General features: G+C 30.5%; 3 protein-coding genes across 4 annotated transcripts; all 3 read left to right on the top strand.

Moving 5' to 3' along the window:
* Nucleotides 1-1,190: 1,190 nt before the first annotated feature.
* On the top strand, nucleotides 1,191-13,934 carry LOC113509583 (uncharacterized). The gene is made up of 7 exons (XM_052899419.1): nucleotides 1,191-1,432; nucleotides 1,835-2,052; nucleotides 3,049-3,212; nucleotides 3,847-3,989; nucleotides 9,796-10,022; nucleotides 12,757-12,920; nucleotides 13,619-13,934. The coding sequence occupies exons 1-7, from the start codon at nucleotides 1,344-1,346 to the stop codon at nucleotides 13,760-13,762; spliced, it is 1,149 nt and encodes a 382-aa protein (XP_052755379.1). The 5' UTR covers nucleotides 1,191-1,343; the 3' UTR covers nucleotides 13,763-13,934.
* Nucleotides 4,064-9,160, top strand: LOC128201689 (uncharacterized). Its single transcript, XM_052899389.1, has 2 exons — nucleotides 4,064-6,192; nucleotides 6,717-9,160. The coding sequence occupies exon 2, from the start codon at nucleotides 6,722-6,724 to the stop codon at nucleotides 7,910-7,912; it is 1,191 nt and encodes a 396-aa protein (XP_052755349.1). The 5' UTR covers nucleotides 4,064-6,192; nucleotides 6,717-6,721; the 3' UTR covers nucleotides 7,913-9,160.
* A 3,236-nt stretch (nucleotides 13,935-17,170) lies between the features above and the next one.
* On the top strand, nucleotides 17,171-22,298 carry LOC113509765 (delta(14)-sterol reductase LBR). Of its 2 annotated transcripts, none has more exons than XM_026893178.3 (4): nucleotides 17,171-17,492; nucleotides 17,721-19,056; nucleotides 19,420-19,840; nucleotides 20,419-22,298. In XM_026893178.3, the coding sequence occupies exons 2-4, from the start codon at nucleotides 17,722-17,724 to the stop codon at nucleotides 20,703-20,705; spliced, it is 2,043 nt and encodes a 680-aa protein (XP_026748979.2). In that variant the 5' UTR covers nucleotides 17,171-17,492; nucleotide 17,721; the 3' UTR covers nucleotides 20,706-22,298. The 2 variants fall into 2 exon arrangements, with proteins under 2 accessions (XP_026748979.2, XP_026748978.2); XM_026893177.3 differs by having other exon boundaries at nucleotides 17,177-17,633; nucleotides 20,419-22,297.
* Nucleotides 22,299-22,425: the final 127 nt, after the last annotated feature.

Genomic DNA, 22,425 nt, shown 5'->3' with positions numbered 1-22,425 from the left:
TTTTATAATATTTTGGTAAAAAAAGATATTACGTAACACGATTGCTTTCTAATTACTTAAAGTGTTAAACACACTTATCTGCAATAAACAGCGGTGCTAAATATCTAATTTATAATAATACAAATTCCTAAATTATTCTCCAGAAGCAGTTGATACTGATAATAATGATTTATTAGCTAATCATTATTAAGTAATATAAAAAAAAAAAAAAAAAAAAAAAAAAAAAAATTTTATTGTTAAAAGTTTTATAAGCGCACATTATATTAGCAGGCAGAGGAGCGTAGTCAGGTTCGCGCTCGCATCACAGCTACTCATGATTAAAGATCATGAATTGATGCCGAAACTAGTAGAGTTTTCTTCCGGTAGTTATTACATAAAAAAATGAAGGCACCTCATCGGCACCCCTCTAGCAGACCATATATTATTAATTTTAATTGTTTAAAAAAAATATTTCTACATTTTTCTTGCAAAATTATCAATAACATCGTTTTAATATAAAAATAGCAATAAGTTTGATTCATGCGTATTGCTAACGAATTTAATCACTATATCTCTGGAAATATATTCCATGTATCATGGAATATATTTCCAGAGACTTTGTACAAAAGTCGATTGCTTGAGTATCTCTGTCCCATTCGTGTTTTTACCGTGAAGCAGTTGTGTTTGTATGGCTGTGTTCCGGTTTGAAGGGTGGGATATGGCGTGAATTTACAGGGTACAGAGGAATAACATCTGAATTCTCATGAAAGGCAACGCATGGGGGAATATCATAGGCGAAACAGTATACTCTGTTATGTCCATGGTACTGCTCATGTCTATAGGCGACGGTTACCACTTTTCATCAGGTGGACCGTCAGCTTGTTTGCCATTCTAAGTTGTATAAAAAAATGTATATACATCGACTAGTCACAATTTTATTATATTAATAAAATGTTGTTCATAGATAGGTGCATAAATTCATAAACTAATTTCTAACTGAAAGTAATGCCAGGATGGCATTACTTTCAGTTTCGGTCCACAGAGTAACAATTAAAAATATTCATAGACTATGACATAGACCAAGAACTTGATGTAAAGTATACTGTAACAATTTTCATAATTATAGTATTTTTTTCTAAGTAATCTGTATTGTATTGTTGTGTAATCGAAGTGTAACCAATTGCTATTTTATCACCGCAATAGGTATTTATTAAACTTTTTTAGAGATATTTTAATAATGATATGTACATTATGTAATTGGTACATTGTATATACACAAGAACATTTTTGTTTTTATACAGATTTATGGTGATAAGTGATATAGTTACTTTCATTTTTCCTTTAAATAAGACATACCGTCCACTATGACAATTGGTTCTAAAGCGGTATCAAAGCTTATTGTACCTATTATTAGTAATGTAGTTTGCTTAGCACGGTCACAATTTAGCACAATGTAAGTAACGTACAAATTTCGTTTTTATTTGTCTGTAAGAAGATATACACTAATATATAATAATATAATAAGATATACACTATCTGGCAAATGTGGTTTTTTTTGATAGATTAATTTATAATATTTTTTTATGAATGTATTTTGTTTATTATAAGAATAATAAAGACCACACACTTTTTTATTCAACCAAATAGTGATATTAATTCATCCAACAATAATTATAATTATATTTCAATTCAAACTAGTTTTCCACCTATCAACTATTCTTAATCTAAGATGAAAACAAATTTCATAAATCTAAACTTATTTATACACACGCACCAGATTATTGTGTAGATTTGTATCTTACTGATTTATTGTATAGTTTTTTTTGTAGTTATCATATTTTATTTTTTTATGTAGACTTTTTTGCAGCAAAATGGCAGTGGATAATCCCGATTTTAAGTCGGCTACGTCTATTCATGAATTCACCGTCAAAAATATAAAAGGTGCTGATGTAAAACTAGATATATACAAAGGTCACGTTTGTATTATTGTGAATGTTGCCTCACAGTGTGGTCTTACTGCAAATAACTACAAACAACTTAATGAACTATACGAACAATATGCAGAAACTAAAGGTTAGTCCTAAAATATAAATTTTATTTTTAATTATTTATAAATAGTTGTTTATTTTTTAATAATATTGTAAAAAAAGATTCTAATTACAATTACTAAGCTATATGTCACTCACAAGCAGGCACTCTTAGTCTGTCGATCGAATCAAATCAAAATTAAACTCATATCTTCCTTTTCTATGTTTACACACATATTATGCCTGAGTTCTAATACGCAATTTTTAATTTTTACACAAGTGTCAAATATTTTCTCTGAATCGATACGATTTCCTTCACTTTTACTCAATCACAATGTGTGTATGTGTCGGTTTCCATTATTTTTAAACATTTACACGAACCACATAAAAACACTGAACTTTGTATGCTTAACTTCACTGGTATATTATCAAACTTACCCAGTATCCCCATTTTATTTTTTGCAAACATTTCTCCTACTTAATAGTAGGAGAACGAAATTTTGAAAAAATATAATTATTTCTTCAAAATTTCGCGGATAAAAACAAAATTGTCAAAATTAGCATCGCTGTGCTACACATATACATATGAGTTTATTTATGAAAGAACACTGTAACTGTTGAACAGTAGATGAGCTATAGTAATTCATCTCAAGCTTGCTTTTTGATAATATTTGAATTTTTTTTTATAAAGTTTCAATCGTCAAGTAGAAAATAATATTAATAGGTAAGTATTTGATTTTGTCGTGTGGTCTCGGCTTGGTATGGGTCATCTCTTTCTTTCTTAGTCGATAATTAGAAAATTGGTGGTTAAGGAATGGACAGTAATATTTTTCATGATAGATAATCAAAGCATAACTGCCGTTACAAACCCGCCTGCCAAGCATAGCGACTACTGACGAAACTCCCCAATAGGGGAGGCCTATGTTTAGTAGTGGACTATTAAAGGCTGATATAATTATGATGAGGTACTTTAATTTAATAATAACAATAGTTAATTCTTTATTAAGGAACCTATGTGAGAAAATAAAAAAAAATGTTCTAGGATTGCGAATCCTGGCATTTCCCTGCAACCAATTCGCTGGTCAAGAACCAGGAAACTCCGAAGACATCGTTTGTTTCGCTGCTGATCGCAAAGTGAAATTCGATTTGTTTGAAAAAATCGATGTTAATGGGGACAATGCTAGCCAATTATGGAAATTCTTAAAGGTTTAAAATTCATTTTTGCTAGTTTGTACCCGCAGCTTTAAGCACGTGACTAGAGTTTATTCATTGATCAAAATGTAAAAAGGGCCTCTGTTCTTTTCTAGTTTAAATACTATGTGTGTTTTATAATTAAAGCACCGAAAGGTAATAAACAAATTCACTTTCATATTTATAATGTTAGTAAGGATATTTGTATAATTTATTTGTCTAATAAGCTTAAATATTTAACCTAAATTTTATTAGTCCACGAATTTACTATTCACAAGAACTTCTCTATCTTCAATCTATACTGTTTACTTGTATGATGATCCTTAGAAAAAAGTAAAAACATTGTATAAATTTTTACAAGAACTTTTTACATAAATGCCATAAATTTGAAACAAATCAAGGTTATGACTATATAAATGTTACAACCATAAGTGATTCTATATACGTGATGAAAAATAAATTTTAAAATATTTCATTACATACATATATTACATTCGTAACTAAATACAAAAATTTCTATTAATTAGGCAGAATTTTTTCTTTGATTTTAGGTGTAAGCTTTGTATAACCAATAATAATATTAGTTATACAAGAGCTTATTAAAAAAAATCGTAGCAATACATATGTAATTAAATTTATTTATTTATAGCATAAACAAGGCGGTACCCTGGGCAGTTCAATTAAGTGGAATTTTACGAAATTCATTGTGGACAAGGACGGAGTTCCTGTTGAACGACATGGACCCAATGTAGATCCTAAAGATTTGGTCAAGTCTTTGGAAAAATATTGGTGAAGACATTCTTGATAATAATCAACTCCTATTACTTTAGCATTCAAAGTGCGTGTAGGTAACATTTTACTGATGAAAGAACTAAAATGTTAAATTAAAAATACAAGTTTTAATTTTTAATGTTATAAAGTGCATTTTATCATCATGTTTTTATTTTACCTAGAAATCTTTTTTACAGTATGTAGTTTTTTTATGGTGTGTTTAATAGTATTCTCTTAAATTTTATCGTAATAGTCAATTTATAAAAGGTACTTAAGAGATATTTCGAATTAAAAACATTTTGCAGCATTTTTTTTATTATATACATATATACCACCAATTAATAAAATTTTTAAAGACGAATAAAGATCATAAGCACATTTTTCTTAAAAAGAAAAATTGGAATAAATCCGTTAATTTAAATAATATGTAATGTATAAGAAAAAACTCCACAAATCTTATAAATCCTCATTTCAGCTATTATCTGTCTGCTGCGAAATAGTATTAAATATAATTTACGAATTTTATTACTTTTATAGTATTCACTAAAAAGCTAAATAAATAATTATCGTAACTATTTTTACAACTTCAGTTTCTTATATAAATTCCGACTGTCATGTACATATTATGAAGTGCACACGATTGTCACAGATTTTTGTCACGTATTCATTTAAATTACAGATGGGCAAAGCACCGGGTTTAAACCCGGTGCTTTGGTAAAAACCCAATAAACACCCATAAACTCCCATAATCACCCAAAAAAATAGGTTTTTACGTATTTTTTTGAAAATATGTAAGTAATACCAATAAATTATTTTTATAAATTGTATTGATCAATTCTACAATATTAAATAAAACGTTAACTAATAATATTTCAGGAAATTTTAAAAATCTATATATAATAAAATGAAAGTAATTAATTTTCAGTGTTTTCATGTTGCAGTTGATCAACATGTTGGCCTTTTGCTTCCCGTAGATACTTTAAAATTTCTTCATAACACCTCGTTCGCACACATGGCCGTATATATTTAAATTCTTGAGCCACTAACAGTCCGAAATACTCATTTCTTTTATCCTCTTCTCCATAAATTAAGCATTTAGAACAGTTTGTTTCTTCTTTCAGTAAATTTTCTTTTACTTTATCCTCGTTTTTTTCTTTGTTGCGACGACGCTGGGTAAATCATCTGGACACTGGGTCTCACTATCGCCAAATATATTTGGAGATCGGCTTCGGCTACGGCTTGGCAGACATTTTTTTCTTTCTACAATTTTAAATTAAATTTATTAGAATAAATGCTTCGAACACACGCGATCTAAGTACCTTTTGTGTTTATTATACCTTACCTACCTAGGTATAAAAAGAGTACTTACGTAGATTTTCTTTTATTAACTGTTTTATACGAAGATCTTGATCTCTCAAATTAGCATCCATTTTACTTCCAGTGATTATCAACTAAATTAATAATCCACAAAGTATTAAATAACGTTTTTATGAAATATTTAGCACAAAAACAATACCCTTTAAATATCGATCGTCAGTAACTGTGGCTGACTTACCTATATTCTAGCAAGCAGGACTGCCAGATGTGAAGGGGAAATCCCCAATAAATTGTTGCATGTGACTGATGATGTGAGCATGTTCGTTTCATAATAAAAATGTTGCCAGGTAACCAAAAAGTCGTATGTTTTTGTGCGAATTACGATCATAATCTTTACGATCGTACATTAAAAAATAGACAAATAATAGTATGAGTACGATTTAAATCGTATATCTGTCAACCCTGCTAGCAAGACAGCGACAAAATCACGTTGCATAACAATGTAGCCCAAGCTTATATCTTATGAAATATACGGAAGAGATACGGACTTAGAAAAAACAGAAATGTTGTTCTTTGTGGAAGTCATTGATGAAATTCTATGTATTTTAGCCCGCAAACTTTCTTCAAACAAAAACAGCGCCATCTAGTATCGAGTTCTGTAATTATCTCTTTGTTTATGGATTTGAAGTAAGACCGCCACGCATGCAATACATTATGACTGGGGATTCCCCTATTCGTCGACGCTGAATATGAGGCGACGACAATCACTGTCAAACGTGTTCACTATTACTCTGACTCTGGTAACGTGACTTCCTGGTAACGTGTTAGGTAGGAAAAGCAGTAAAAAAGTGCATATTAAGGGAGCAGATTTGAAATAATATTTATACTTAACAAGAAATAATTAAAGGTAAGTGGATTTTTGAATGATACAATTATATCATGATCACTTAACAATTTTAACTTAAAATTAGATGTATTATTACAAGCTTTTATTTAGCTTGCGTTATGTAAATAAAAGTATGTAGGTATGTTCGTATGTTGATGCAATTATCCTCAATCCTCAACCGACTGGGATAAAATTTTCCATACACGTTTATTTTGGATGATAGTGCATAGTTAGCTGAGAGTCGTCATTGGATAATAATGGTGGATAGCCTAAGATGTGTACTAGATATTTATTTTTAACATAATATGCGTAAGTACCTAATCGAATTAAAGAAGTTGCTGAGAAAAATACAGAACAATACGATAATAAACTAGCGTCTGCGTTTAATCCTCCGAGGAGATGTAATTTTACAAAGGTTTCTTGTATTTATTTTATTATTTTTTTAATAAATTTATTGTAAATAACAAGAAATAATCATTGTAAAAAAATAGGCACTCTATTGTTGAATTTTCGTCAGACCAACTAATCATCGTTCATTTTTTTAGGTTCAATGGGGAGACCTAAAGATTTACGCATATGGGAGCACTACCGTACTTTACCAAACAAGTCTGTTTCTTGCAAGCTTTGTAATAAGGTCTACAAATTCAGTAATGCTGCCAAAATGCTTCAACATCTTATCACTTGTCCAAAATCTCCAGAAACATTAAAAGACTCTATGAAACTTATAAAAGATAGCTCGTCCAAAACCAAAATGTCTGGACTGTCAGAGATAGAGACAAATGATTCTTTTATAAGCCCCTCGTCGTCTGCTAACACTACAATAAATGCTGAGTTTCAAGACACCGATGATCATATAAAAACAGAATTAGCGAGAGCTATATTTGTAACAGGGACGCCATTATCGATGGTGCAACATCCTTTATGGATACAATTTTTCGAAAAATTGCAACCAAAATTTAAAATACTTTCACGTAAAGCTTTAGCGACAAAATACTTAGATAAAATATATAGAGAAATGCGTTTTGAGTTAAATGAGGAACTAAATGCTTGTAGTTACTTACACCTTCAGTGCGATGGCTGGTCTAATTTAAGAAATGAAGGAATAATAAACTTTCTTATATCAAAACCTCAACCTGCATACGTTAAAAGTTTGAATACAGAAAGTAATCCTCACACTAGTGAATACCTTAGCCAAGAAGTTGAAAAAGTAATGAAAGTGTATGGAGCAAATAAGTTTCTTGTACTTATTGGCGATAACGCTAGAAATATACAAAAGGCATTCGAATTAACAAAACTCAAATATCCACATGTTGTTCCTCTCGGTTGCTGTGCACATATCCTTAACTTGTTGTGCCAAGATATTGTAAAGATACAAGAAGTAACTGTGTTTATTATGCAAGCCATAAATATAATAAAAACTGTTAAAAGGAGTCAACGATTAAGTTCCTTGTTGATAAAATCAAGGCAGGGTGAAGATTCTACACAAACACTAAAATTGCCTTGTGCTACAAGATGGGGAAGTCATGTTACTTCGTTAAAAAGTTTGAAAGCAAATAAGATAGCTTTGCAAATATTAACAGTTAGAGAAGATGTGGTAATTTCAAGAGATATTAAAGATTTAATTCTAATTGATGATTTCTGGACGAAGACAGGGGAATGTATAAGTATTTTGGAACCAGTCACTGAAAGCATATTTTACTTAGAGAGCGACCAGAATCGTTTAGACATACATTACATTTAGAGATGTACAAGCTAAGATACGTTTTGCATTAAATGAGATTTCGACATTGAGCGAAGAAAGCAAACAGCAGATTCTAACATCAGTATCTTCAAGATGCAATATGGCAATGAGGCCAATACATTTTGCAGCATATATTCTAGACCCCAGGACTCTAGGAGTCGAACTTACTCAAGAGGAAGAACTTAAGGGTATGGAGTTTATCTACAATTTAAGCCAACACTTAAGTTTGTCAAATGTAATGGCAGATTTGGCGTGTTATAAAGCTAAAGAAAACTTTTGGGCCAGAGGATTTGTATGGAGCTCATTAGATAGCATTGAGCCCCTAATATGGTGGAAAGGTATTTGTGGTTCCACTGAGTTAAGCAAAGTAGCGATTCGTATTCTATCAGCTCCCTGTACTTCGGCAGCCACTGAGCGTTCCTTTAGTATCCAAGGCTACATACATAATAACAAAAGAAATCGACTTACAACTGAAAGAACTGAAAAAATTTCATTCATTTGTTATAACTGGAATCTTAAACATAAAGCTGAATGCGAGGACATTCAGTTTAATGAAGAAAATACCTTAGAAGCTTTCATTGAGCAAGTAAATGAACATAACAGTTTAGACGAAATAGAGCCTATCGAACCTATACAATTCATCGCTTGTAATAACTCTGAATCTGACAGTGATTGACTGTAGTTTTACATTTTACTTTCATCTCTTTCTTAATAAACTCAAAATCAAATTAAAAGTTTTTTATTCTGTAGGCTGCATAATAATATTGTCTATGTCCAGTATAGTGGACGTCTTGCGGCTGAGATGACGATGATGAAGTACAAAATCATAAACACCCAAAAATTTGGGTGTTTATGGGGTTTAAACCCAATAAACCCAAAACACCCGGTTTTTACCCACCAGACTTTAAACCCACCCAGGTGGATTGCCCATCTCTAATTTAAATATTTATCAATACGTAAGAATGTTAGGATTGTTCCTTTAAATTGCATACTCTTTTGTTGAGCAATATTTTATAAATATACATGCTACACTATTTTCTGCCTATGATTACAGTAAAGTTACTCTGTGTTTTGTCAATGTCAGTCATAGATTAAAAATAGAATCCTTCGCTTTATCTTTGGCATTTCTGTACTCTTTGGTTTGTTTTGTTTTGATTTTAGATTTTCAATTGTCATTTCATTTTGCTCGTTTCTACACTTTATCGTGTTTTATTATCATTGTTTTGCCGTTAATAAACAGTAGTAGAGGTAGGTAATATTATAGTAGTAATAATAATTTAATATTTAGGTCATTCATCCTTTGAAATTTATAAATATAAAAGTGTTATAAATGTGGAATAACAATAATTATTACTTAGTTAATTTCCATGTGATATGTAATTTCAACAAGTGTTATTGGGTAATTTTAAACTTTCGCGTTGTTTACGTATATTACAAATACATTATCGGGACTTAATACAATGAAAATTTTTTCGCAGATAAATAGTACGTACGTAAAGTCGGCAATAAAGAAACAGATATGTAGGTACTATTTTCCTGCGAAAAATTTTTCATCGCGATAAGTCCCGATAGTGTATTAAAATATGAACAAGTTTATTATTTGATATTTTCCATTTAATACATGAACAACACTGTGTAACATACTAATTCTTTAACAAATCCTGTAATGTTGGCTCAATTAGTGTGTTAAATAAATAAATATTAATTTCATAACAATTACATTAGTTAAAGTTGGTGATTCTGCCATCCTCATGGTTAAGAAGTTATATACATTTATGTATTCTTATTTAAAATTTTCAAAGGTTTCTAATTTAAATTATAGACGATTTAAAAACCTTTAATCAGTTTTTTAATTTTACATTATTATTATATCTTTAATACAGTTTACAAATTGTTTCCAGAAAAATGGCAGAAGCCAATAACCCAGATTATAAGTCTGCTACATCTATTCATGAATTCACTGTCAAAAACATTAAAGGTGAAGATGTTAAGCTGGATGTGTACAAAGGTCACATTTGTATTATTGTGAATGTTGCTTCACAGTGTGGCCTCACTGCAAACAACTATAAACAGCTTAATGAACTGTATGAGCAATATGCAGAGAGCAAAGGTGAATACAAACAATATTATTATTTTATTATATTATCATTCATGTATATTTATTATTGTAGTTAACATTCAGAAGAAAGACTAATGTACAATTTTCACTTCAAATTTTATATAGGTAGAAAATTGCTAATAATAAATATTAATATGAGTAATAAATAATCTCTAGGTTATTTATGACCTCTTGTTTATTAAAATTAATCATTAAATGAGCTTGCCTGGAAATGAAGATAATGCATCTATACTTATAATAAAGCAGTAATTTGTTAAAACAAGCTAAATTGTATGAAACTATCAATTTTGGAGTTAAAAAAATTTTAGCAATTGTTTACTCATTCTTGAAAAAGTTTATAGGCCATACAACATCATGATATAATTATGGGATACAGTTAGTGTTACTATAATTCTTGTATTAATTTTTAGGATGATGCAGCAAAAAAAATAATATACAAAAAATCCTTGTTATTCTACTCCTATATGAGTTAGTATTTTTTTTCCCATTACTAATTATAGTTATGAATATATACATGATTTGGTTCAAAGGTGGTTCAATAAAATCAAAGAAATCTTTACTGATTATCATACTTAGTGAATCATTTATCAAATAAATAATAATAAAAAAGTAAATTATGACTAAGCTTCATATTTAGTCCCCTATAACAAATGTATTCACAATTTTATATACAGAATGATTTAAGTATATTTATACCAACTTCTGTTAACTATCTACCAAAGATTCATAATAAATTATACTTTTTTTAAATACACATGAATCCTCTCTCCGACTTGCTCTGTTTGGCAACCCGGCTCGGTTTTGCATGGGTAGATAGTATTTTCGAAAATATATACACCCTGTTGACTCAGTGATAATATAGCTTTCTATAGGTAAAAGATCTTTCAAAATTGGTTGCATAGTTTTTAAGTTTATCCATTGTAAACAAACAATCAAATCTTTCCTTTGTATAATTTTAGTTTACATTAAAAAGATCACTAACATTGTTGCATTAAGATTATTGTATGCCAGGCTTATTGATGGCCACCAGACAACTATAGGGTGAGTATAGTTCACCAGCCTCTCCTTAAAGATGTCTATGATGGGCATTAAACTAAAATATTAATCAAGAAACTTAGAAGTTAATTTTATCAATAGTTGCTATGCTTGGCAGACTGGTTTACAACCAAAGTTATACTTTGCTGATGTTTTATGGGGGATGCTGCTGCCAGTCCTTCAACCGTTTAATTCCCTTAGTTGTCTCTTACAACACCCATGGGAAAGGAAGGGGTGTGCTATTCTATGCCAGGATCAGACAGCAAGAAATAATATTCTCATTAAATTTATCTATTCTTAATAGAATTATATCTAATGTGTATTCCATAACTGCATTTCTTTAATTTCCAAATTTTGATACTAAAGGAATATTTTTTATAGCTTAAAAATATCTGGAACATAAAATTAGTTTATTATTATTAGTTGTGTCTTGTTTACACACATTAAACAGGAATAAAAACTATCACTCTATTTAAAATAAAGTCAATATGCAATGACCTTTCATAATATCTGTTTTGTCTAATTCAGTAATGTAAATTACAACATTATGTACAATACTATTCAATTGTATATATTCTAAACTTACATGCATATCAATATTATTAAGCAATTAATGACATTGAATAACAATTACAATCCATTATTAAGCAATTACTGAATAACAATTACAATATATTATTAAGCAATTACTGAATAACAATTACATTATTAAGCAACTTCAGGAAGTAGCAGTTTATTAATTCGTCTGCATTTTTTTTATTACTTATGTATTTGTCATTTATACATTTGCTAATTTTAGATTTTCGTAGCTATATTAATATAGTGGCTATACTATGATGGTTTCTAAATAGACTAGTCTGTACAGATAACACTCGGTTACAGTTGCGACAAATAAACCTGGTATCTATTCAACCATTATGTTGCCTAATAATATGACATAGAATGCTATTATCATATTTTATAGTCACCTGCTTCAACATAAAAATATGTTTGTCATTTGTATTTGTATAACAATACGGCGAAAATTTTCTTTATTTGTATTTAAATAATTTTTCTATGGAAATATTGTTCAGATATGGAAATCATATTTTTTAATTATTATAAGTGATTTAAAAAAATTGTAGGGATCTCTGGGAAACAGCAAAATATCTAACCCTACTAATTATATAGTGTGTGTGCATGTGCATATGTGTGTATACATTATGTTTAAGGATTTTATAGATTTTTCGAGTTAAGTGATTTGTTTTATGGATGATAATGGATAACTTCACCTGCACTAATGGTATACACTGGTGGTACACCAGTGAAGGATAATGGGTGAGAATGAAAAGGCAGGTCAGTTAGCCCATTGTGTCGAATACACCTGAAATTCAACATGATGGTTTCCAGGGAGAACATGTGGCGGTTTTAAAGTAACAGGGCATATTGCTAACAATGAGACTAGCAGTCCGCATTAATCCCCCCCCCCCCCCTCGAATTTCGTCATTCAAAATTTGGTAAATGGGTAGTTTATATATTGACTCATGCGAGCAATGTCGCAGGTTATTAAAAATATTAAACTATTATCAAAAAGATTATGATTTCTGCAAATCATTATTGTTACATTTAAAATTAGGTATATATTTTTATAACAATCAGAAAATAATTATTAATAATAATTATTATAACTAATCAAAAGTATAACTTGTAGGTTTGCGTATTTTGGCATTCCCTTGCAATCAGTTTGCTGGACAAGAACCAGGAAACTCTGAAGAAATCGTATGTTTTGCTTCAGAGCGCAAAGTGAAATTTGATTTGTTTGAAAAAATTGATGTCAATGGTGACGGCACAAATCCGCTGTGGAAATTTTTAAAGGTATTACTTTTTTGTTTTTAAGTCTTCAAGAGCATGACCACCTAAAATGAGTTACATGAAAAGAAAACACAAAATATTTATATAAGTGTCTTTTAGATATATGTACATATTGTCTATTGTGTAGATATATTTATGAAACAGTACTCTTTGCTATGAATTGATGTTAAGTAGGTATTTCCAAAAATATAATTATACATTATCTGTTGATGGGGCCGAAGAAACAAATATTTATGATAGTTATTTTGGCATTTTCATAGTATTTATACTAACCAATTTATATATGATAAATAAATGATATCATTCTAATGAGCTACTTATCGTGTAGTGTATAATCACATACCTAGCATGATGTATTGATTTATTCAGCCTTGACTTGTTCTAATAAATAATTATTAACACCTGTAACGTAATGTTTCAATAAAATCAATACCTCCTTTATATCCATGCATCTGGCATATTCACACAAACAATAATGATTGCTGATAGCTATTATGCTACGTACCTATATCATGACATGACTGTTTTGAATGGCATGCTACATTGTAATTGTGGCCATGGACATGGACCATATAATTTTAGTTGGGCTATCTGTAATTTATATTTTTATCTACAGATGACTATTATGATAAAACTTAAGGGCCAACGTAATTTTTTTTTATCAAAATTATTTAAATTTGTTTATATAATATATTTTACAGCATAAACAAGGCGGCACTTTAGGCAACTTCATCAAGTGGAATTTCACGAAATTCATCATTGACAAGAATGGAATCCCTGTCGAACGCCACGGGCCCAACGTAGACCCTAAAGACTTGGTTAAGTCTTTGGAGAAGTACTGGTGAAGAAGTTTTCAACGAAATAAAATATTCTTAAACTTAAGTTAACTTTATGCATTTGGTACAGAAATTGATGCCATTTGTGATTTTTATGGGTGATATTGTAACCATGGAGAATTTGATAATACCTACAAACTAAATGACTGTAACTAGAATTATAATTATTTATTACAATGTATTATTATATTCATTTTTGTTAAAGACATTGGAGCCTGTTGGATGAGAGATAATCTTTAACATACTTTTTTGTCCAAATTAGAACATGCTAGATCCTTATTGAGGCCATATCTCACCTCGGGAGTTCAGTGGGCACTGTCGGACTCCTACGGCAAAAACCCCACAGTGTTCCATCTACTTGCCATAATGCCTGTGTCATAGGCTCTCTTTTGTATTTGTACGTTCTTTGCGTGTGTTCCTGTGCGCATACTTAAATTTGGTACTCCTCGAACATGCTCCTAACATCGTGTTTTCTTTCTCCCGCAATAATAAAACATTAGATGACAGGAAAAGGCCCACTTTTGTGCAGGTCTTTTAATGTTGTAACTAATTCACATTAAATTTTTAACATTTCTATTGATACCTATCAATAATATATAGCTATAATGGGCACAATAATTAGGAATGTTTGTTTATAAATAGTATTTTTTTTCTCACTTCAAGCGTTTTCGTTTTATATAGATAGATACACCATGTTTACACCATTGCACGTTTTAGTACGTTAATCATATTAATATAATTGTTGCAATGTTTATTATGATTATGTATTTGCTATATTATATGAATATTTATTAAATATTGTGCTTTTTCTTTTTATAAATGAAAATTATGCCCAGAGTATCCAGTGATCAAGATTACCTCAGGATTGTAATTGTAATAATATGAATAGGTCTAAACAAAGTATTGTACTTTTTTTAATGGATGATAATGGATTGAAACCTCCGTCTGCGCTATCAGTATATACTGGCGGGGCATCAATGGGGGATGATCGGTGAGGATGAAAAGGCAGGTCAATTAGCCTTTTCAACGAATTCAATAATAAATTAGTCACATTTGTTTCCAGGGGGAACCGCGTGGAGGTTGACCTGATAGGATATATTGATATCAATGGGGACTAACCTTCCCATTGCTAACAATTCCTTCTCCTTAAGTATTGTACTTGGATGTGCAATACACTACTATATCAGTCGAATATAAAGGTAGTAATTTAATATTTTTGTTTCAACAAGTTAGTTATAATTGGGATGTGCAAATTTTATGGATTAAAAATGATAAATACTTCGAAGAGATACATATTTTGACTGTTACAATATTTTACTTCTGGGGCTATACCGTAATATGAAACGTATTATTGTCGATTCTAATGTTTTTTTTTGTGTGTAATCTTATATTAACATGCACTAAATACTGATAGTCGTTGGCGCATTGAAGACTAATTTCCAGGTGGGCCTGACCTCTTAAAAAAAGACTTCTTTAATCTCAGACGTGTCTTCGTCTTCATAGTTAAAAGCTCCGATCGCATCATGGGGTGAGCACCACACGATTCTGGGGTGGGCTCAACCTCCCCCCTTGCCCCTCCCGCCTAAATACGCCTATATTGATAACTCTGAAGATTTTTAAACAAAATTAATATGATTAATATAAAAAGCTACAAATAATATCTATATGTAAATTACACTTTTATTATTTTTTTAATATAGTTTTCTACTTATAAATTAGTTAACTATTTTGAATTTCCCATTAATGTATTATTTCTGTTGACACGACAGGCTATTATGACTTTTTATAATACGAAGGTGATGATTTAGTGTATGGAGCTTGAAAGCAAGCTATCACCAACAACAACGCCATGTTTTATGAGTATATCACATCCTTTAAACTATATCTTGTATTTTTTTTTTAAATGGGCGAGTATGTAGTAACCCCACATGTGCGGGGGGAAAGGGATTGTTAGTAATGGAGTCTAGCTGACTCATTGCCAGCACAGCTCAGGTCGACCTCCACGCGGTTCCCCTTGGAAACCATCGTGGTTAATTCTAGTGGAATTCGTCACAATGGGCTAACTGACCTGCTTTCATCGTCACCTATCATCCATCCCTCATTGGTGGCCCGTATACCGATAGTGCAAGCAGGTTTACCATTCCATTATCACCCATTAAAAAACCCACATACGCTATTGGTGTAAGCTGGTGTTCATTTCTACTTAGTTTCTACTGTACATAATAACGAACAGTTATCACCTACAGTCCTTTATAATAAATAATACTATTTCCTTTATTATAACTATCGCAATTTGGTACTTTTTACAAAATTTAAATCGACAATACTGTTGTCCATTATTAAAAAAAAATATTTTAATGATCGGATTGACCCCGCTATGTTCGTACCAACTCGTACTACTACTCTAAGAATAAGGAATCCGAAATTTTTGCAATTACGAATAAAATTAGTAGTCGGATGAATATAATTAGAAATAATTAAAATAATTTGAAAATCATTCGAATAATCCGAATGATTTGCTCAGTCGGATTAGTAAAATCGCGCATCGCTAGTAGGTTTGTATCCAAATATATATATATATATGTATATATATATATATATATATATATATATATATATATTTTTTTTTTTTGTCGTTCCTTTTAATAACCTGTTATATTTCTTGTGTTAGTAGTGTGATTTTATGAAATCAGACAATAAAAGAATTATTTCCGAACCAACGAATTCTATACAAAGAACTACATCCGATTTCTTCTCCAAGTAGTATAATGGATAACACTACTTTTGATTAAAATAAAAAAAAAACATATGCTACTAGGTACGTTAGGTACGTAACTAGTAACATTTCTGTTTTTTACAACAAATAATTGTAATAGTCGTAAATTGAAAATATTTGCTTACAATTTTAATTTTTTTGTGTTTCTAAAAACAAAATTGCGATTGACCGTTAGTGCTGCCTCTGTAGAGAAATTTAGAAACTAAAACTATTTTTTCAACATGTAACCTAAAATGTTACAAACAGAAAATTAATATACAATTTAAAATGAACCAAATAAAGCAAATAACAAATTAATATTATAAATTAATTTTACTTTTTATAAGATTACAAATGGCGCTGTTTGTCATATTTAATTTTAGGTATCTATAAATTTAACCCATTAACAATTAAAAAGCAACGGTGTCCTGTAATATAATATTTTTATTATTATTAGCAATTGATTGCAAATTATTTGTTGAATACGTATTGTTTGCAGTCATAAGAAATTGTTTCTTACTAAATGCACTTTTTTGTTATAAGTAGTACAATATAATATATATTTGGAAAAATAGTATTGAAAATAAGGATATTCAAGTAGTTAAGTCTGGTTGTCTGACAGTATGAAATAAATAACTTAATTATGTTATATTACGTCTTTGATAAATAATAATGTTAGTGTATTTGTGAATTCATAATTTTATTTTGGATGGAGTACTTTATAACGAATTGGAATTTCCATTATATTTAATTCTGTGAAGCGATTACTTTGCAGTGACGCCACCGATACCAACATAATCATGAACCAAGCTTATTTTTTGTCTCGTATTTTGGTTTGAAAATGAAAGAGATGGTAGGTTGCTTCCGGACTAAAGATAGTAGCGATTAATATTAGCCAATCAGAGAAAGCGTTTTGAAATATATTCCAGCGTCGTTGGCGTTTCGTTTGTGGAGTGAATGCTTGTGGACTTATAGCGTGCGTGTGTATGTATAATTGAAGTTGTTTGTTTATTGTTGGGTTCCATTCATTCTTATAATAAATTTTAGCGTCGATCGGTAAATAAAGAAACCGATCTCCTAACATTGATTAAAATTATATCCATGAGTGCAAACAAGAATTGCTAGGTAAATATCTTAGTGTGTGGTGAAGTGATAATTTTAGATACTAAAAAAACGAGCTTACTCTTACTCTATTGTGTAATTTTGTTGTAGCATGTCTACGAGAAGTGGTCGGATAAGACCTGGTATAAAAGAAACGAGTCCCCCGCGGACACGTAAAGGAGTATCGCCGAACAGATCTCCCGCCAGAACGAGGAAAAGTTCCCCAGCTCGGAAAAGTTCGCCAGCGCGGAAGAGTTCGCCAGCGCGAAAAACTTCACCTTCGGCGCGAACTCGCAAGTCGCCTTCTCGTAAGTCACCGAGTCGAAAATCAGCGTCTCAATTTCCCGCGCGCAAATCGCCGTCGAGAGCTACCAAGACAGTTGAAACAGCCACGTCCAAATCACCAGTTAAGCGTCCAGCAATTAAAACACCAAAAACCGATGTGTCAGTGAAATTGGAAGATTTGAGTAGTAAACTAGAAATTTACCGCGGCACCCGTTCTAAGCGCATAGAATATTCTATTGGAGATATTACAAGTGCACAAACAGATAATTTCTCTGATATCACTAAGCTGAATGGTTTGGAATCAAATTTTGACGAAATTTATGGATTGAGAAATAGAAAACTGGTGGATGAAGCACAGCCTCGTCGGTCTAGTAGGCTTAGAGAATTTATTGATAATGTGCCCGATATCAGAAGAAGCCTTAGTAAGTCGGTTAGCAAGTCAGTCAGTAAATCGATCAGTCAATCAATTGACACATTATCTGATGAGGATTCTGAGGATGATATACAAAGAGAGAAATCACGGTCGGTGACAAGGAAACTGGCAACTCCTGTTCGGAGTAGTGGGGCTAAGTTGACCGTGATTGGTAGTCGATGGGAGTTTGGTGGTCGAGTTGGATCTGCATTATTGATTTTATTAATACCCCTTACAGTGTTATCAATTATAATTTCATGTACCAAATTGTGTTCTCTGACTTCACTTCTTGATCTGCGTCCATTAACTTCCCTTTCAACTTGGTGTAGTTTACAGGCATTTGGTGTTATCCTTACTCAATTTATTGTACAAGCAATTTTTGCTATTGTGCCACTATTTGGTACAAAGTCTGATAAGATGGATGGAACTGGAACTAAGTATACATTTAATGGATTTTTTGCAAGCTTTTTCACTATAAATACATTATTTGTATTGGATTTTTTTGGTCTGTTCAACAAAGATGCTTTGCTGAATGATTACCTGCGATTGGCTGTTGCCTCCTATGTCTGTGCAGTTGTGTTGAGTGTAATACTACATTTTAAACGTCCTACGGCTGATGAGAATGAATTGAATCCATATGGCACCACTGGCTATAAGTTATATGACTTCTTTATGGGCAAAGAGATCCATCCACATATAAAGAGATTGGATGTCAAAGTTTGGATATCAAGGGTCTGCAACATAAATGCTGTAAGTATAAGAGATGTCAACTGAACATTTTTATTATACATATATTGTATTAGAATAGCAATTATTGATATGCTATATATAAATTCTTATTTTCTTTGTAGTAGATAGAGTACCTTAAAACAAACATATGTGTAGATTTAATTTAAATAATAAAAACAATTTAAAATATTTGATAATTAATACAGCAACTAGATAAGATACCTATCTATGCTAATTTTATTGATCACATATTACATTCATTAATAGGGGATCATTATGCAATTAACAATATTTGCATGTTATCTATGCTATATGCAATTATAGATATATGACAGAATCATAATATATAATTATTCTAAATTCCAAAACAATTGTCATTTTCAGCTCATTTTGGCGATCATTATATTCAAACATGGTTTTCATCTGCAAGTGAAGGAGAATCAAGCTTTAACATTAGAAAATTATAAAGAAGTTATCAGTCAAGTGAATCTGAAGCCTACAATATTGACTTTTGCTTTAATGCAAATAACTTATATCCTCAACTTTATATTGAGGGAATATAAGATAACAACAACATTTTTCTGGCAATCTGAAGGAGTAGGATACCTGCAGACAGTGTCAAGCGCCCTCTATCCATTTCTTTTCACAACAGTATCCAAGTTTGTGGTCGATAGTAAATTATCTCTATCAACTAACACCTTAATCTCTGCTTCTGTAATATATGTGCTGGGATTCTTCATAATGCTTCTTAGTAACAGTATTAAATATGAGTTCAGGAAAGATCCACTACAACCCAGCTTAGCAAGTAAGTTATTCAATAGTTAACATTTCAATAACAATTTATCTATATTTATGTTTTTCTATAATAATATTTTTTTATAATTATATTGTTACCTAGCTTGGGTGCATTGGTTACATTGAAAGCAACAAATGTTATAATTATATTTAAAATAATGAAATGAAAATATATATATAAATGATCTAATTCACTAGGGGTAAAGTGTGAAACTAGCTGGGGTAGATACCGTTGACTTGTCTATTGCTGTAGTAAAGCAGAAATGTATTTATTATTTTTACAATTTATATGGGTTTATCTTTCAGAGATGTATTCATATCACACATAATAAGATCTTAGTCTGTAGGATTTACAATGTATGCCATGAGTTATACTTGTGTAGTATATTCTGATGGCTTATTATTGTTTATACCTACATACAGCGATATCAACATCCAAGCCGTAAGCTAGATTGCTACTCCTAATAAATTATCGATAATTGAAGATTGCCTTAAAAAATTGCTTTCAGTAATAGGCGGTCTTATTGTATTTATACAATTTATATTGTGTATTATTTATATTAATGTATATTAATTAAAACTTTTCAGACCTAGACTCGATGCCTACTTTTCATGGAAAAAAGTTGCTTGTGGCTGGCCTCTGGGGCATCGTGCGTCATCCGAACTACACTGGCGATATTTTGATCCACATTGCGTTGGCGTTACCAGGTATACTGAGTCAGCAATTTGTTGCCGTTGCCCCGTCGGCGATATGTATTCTGGTACTGATGCATCGCTCGTGGCGAGATCATGCTCGTTGCAAACGTCGCTACGGCGCAGCGTGGCAGCGGTACTGCAAGCGGGTGCCGTCTGTTCTCATACCGAAGGTGCTATAACTGGTACCAGAGTATGTTGTTGACTTTTATTAATAACTTGTAATTTGTTTCTACTAGTTTTAACATGTCTTTCTAACGAAATATGTCATTTAAAAATAATCTCGAATAGTCATTCAACACATATTTTTATATTATTTTATCCCAGTTAATTTCTTCATGGAAAGGAGTTATGACTTATTATATTTTTACTCCTTCACACTTTTAAAAAGTCATAAGAGTTGATTTTGGGAATGACGCAAGGCGCCCCAGTGTAAGAGATGAGAAACTTGAAATAAAACGCTGTATAATAGTATAAGACGCAGCCAGCGTGTTTAGCAGCAGCATTTTAATCGTTGGAGACATGTTAAGACAACTTAAAAAAAAGATTATAGTATAGATTACGCGTCATCCCAATGACAATTAGTTTTTATATTTGAGTAGAGGACATTCAAGATATTTTGTACATAAAAAAATATGTATACATAACAAATGTTTATTATCGAAAAGATATAATTAATTTTATAGTTAAAGATCTCGAGTAGCTAGTAATTTCTTTAATATTTTTTATATTACATAATATTATGTAATTAGGTTGTTACTGAGATTATTATGCTGCCATAAATATACCACCGGAAAAAATCTTACAAATTAGACTTTTGGACTTATGTATTACAAATTAGCTCTCTTGAACTTATTTGGCGAATTGTTACTTTTATATAAATGGTGGGGTTATAATAGCTTTTATTTTATAATAGTTTAGATACTATTGGTATGATTATGCACAAATTATTTTAATAATTCAGTGAAAAACTGTCTAATTTCTCGAATAATTGGATTTTATTTTTAAGACATTAACTGTAAAAATCTATATGAATTTTAAAGTTAACATGATCTATGTTTTAAAATCTAGAATTAGTAGTTATTAATATACATTGCAATTTTTATTTTAATTAAGTAATGCAATTAAATGAATCTGGACAATTTTTATATTAGTTATAATTTTAATTTGTATTTATAATAATATTATATAATTAATATTATATAATTTTTATTTTACTTAATTGTGTGTGAATAGTATAGGTATTATATTATGTTTTTACAAGTGTGCCCCATTATTTACCCCAAGCTTTTTTAAGCATTATAAGTAGTAGTAAAAACTGATGCTCATTATTATTGTTAAAAGACATATCAGACTTATTATTGTAAAACACAGTTGGTGTTGTGACTCCTTGGTGGAAATTTATTATATCGATTATGTAACATATACAAGTAATAAAAAAAGTACAAGTATTTTAAATATTATATAATCGATATTGTGAATCATATTGCTCAAGTAAAATTGCAATTTTCAATTATACTTATAGATCTACTTAACTTGTTCCGCCTCCCTTTTGGATCGTATTTTACTTAAATGTAATTCAAATGCTTGCCATTCTCGCACATTATATGTTTTTTTAAATGTTCAAGTTTATCCATATGACGTTAATATTGAATGTAATAAATCGCAAAATGCAATACTATGAGCACATTTAGGTTATTTTATGTATTTGAAGGCTATTTTAATTTACTTGTAATGAATTTTATTACTGTCGAAAATACTAGTTAATAAATATTTTTATGAAAGACAATGTTTTATTGAAATAATAAAAACTAAAAAAATAAGGTACATAAATATTTTTCACTTAGGTATTGAGTATTTGTTTAGTGTTACTTATAATTTGTATTAATATACGCTAAGACG

Source organism: Galleria mellonella, unplaced genomic scaffold (assembly GCF_026898425.1).
Source record: "Galleria mellonella isolate WM207_F2 unplaced genomic scaffold, CSIRO_AGI_GalMel_v1 utg57, whole genome shotgun sequence".
Lineage (NCBI taxonomy): Eukaryota > Metazoa > Arthropoda > Insecta > Lepidoptera > Pyralidae > Galleria > Galleria mellonella.
This window is presented reverse-complemented; position numbering and strand designations above follow the sequence as displayed.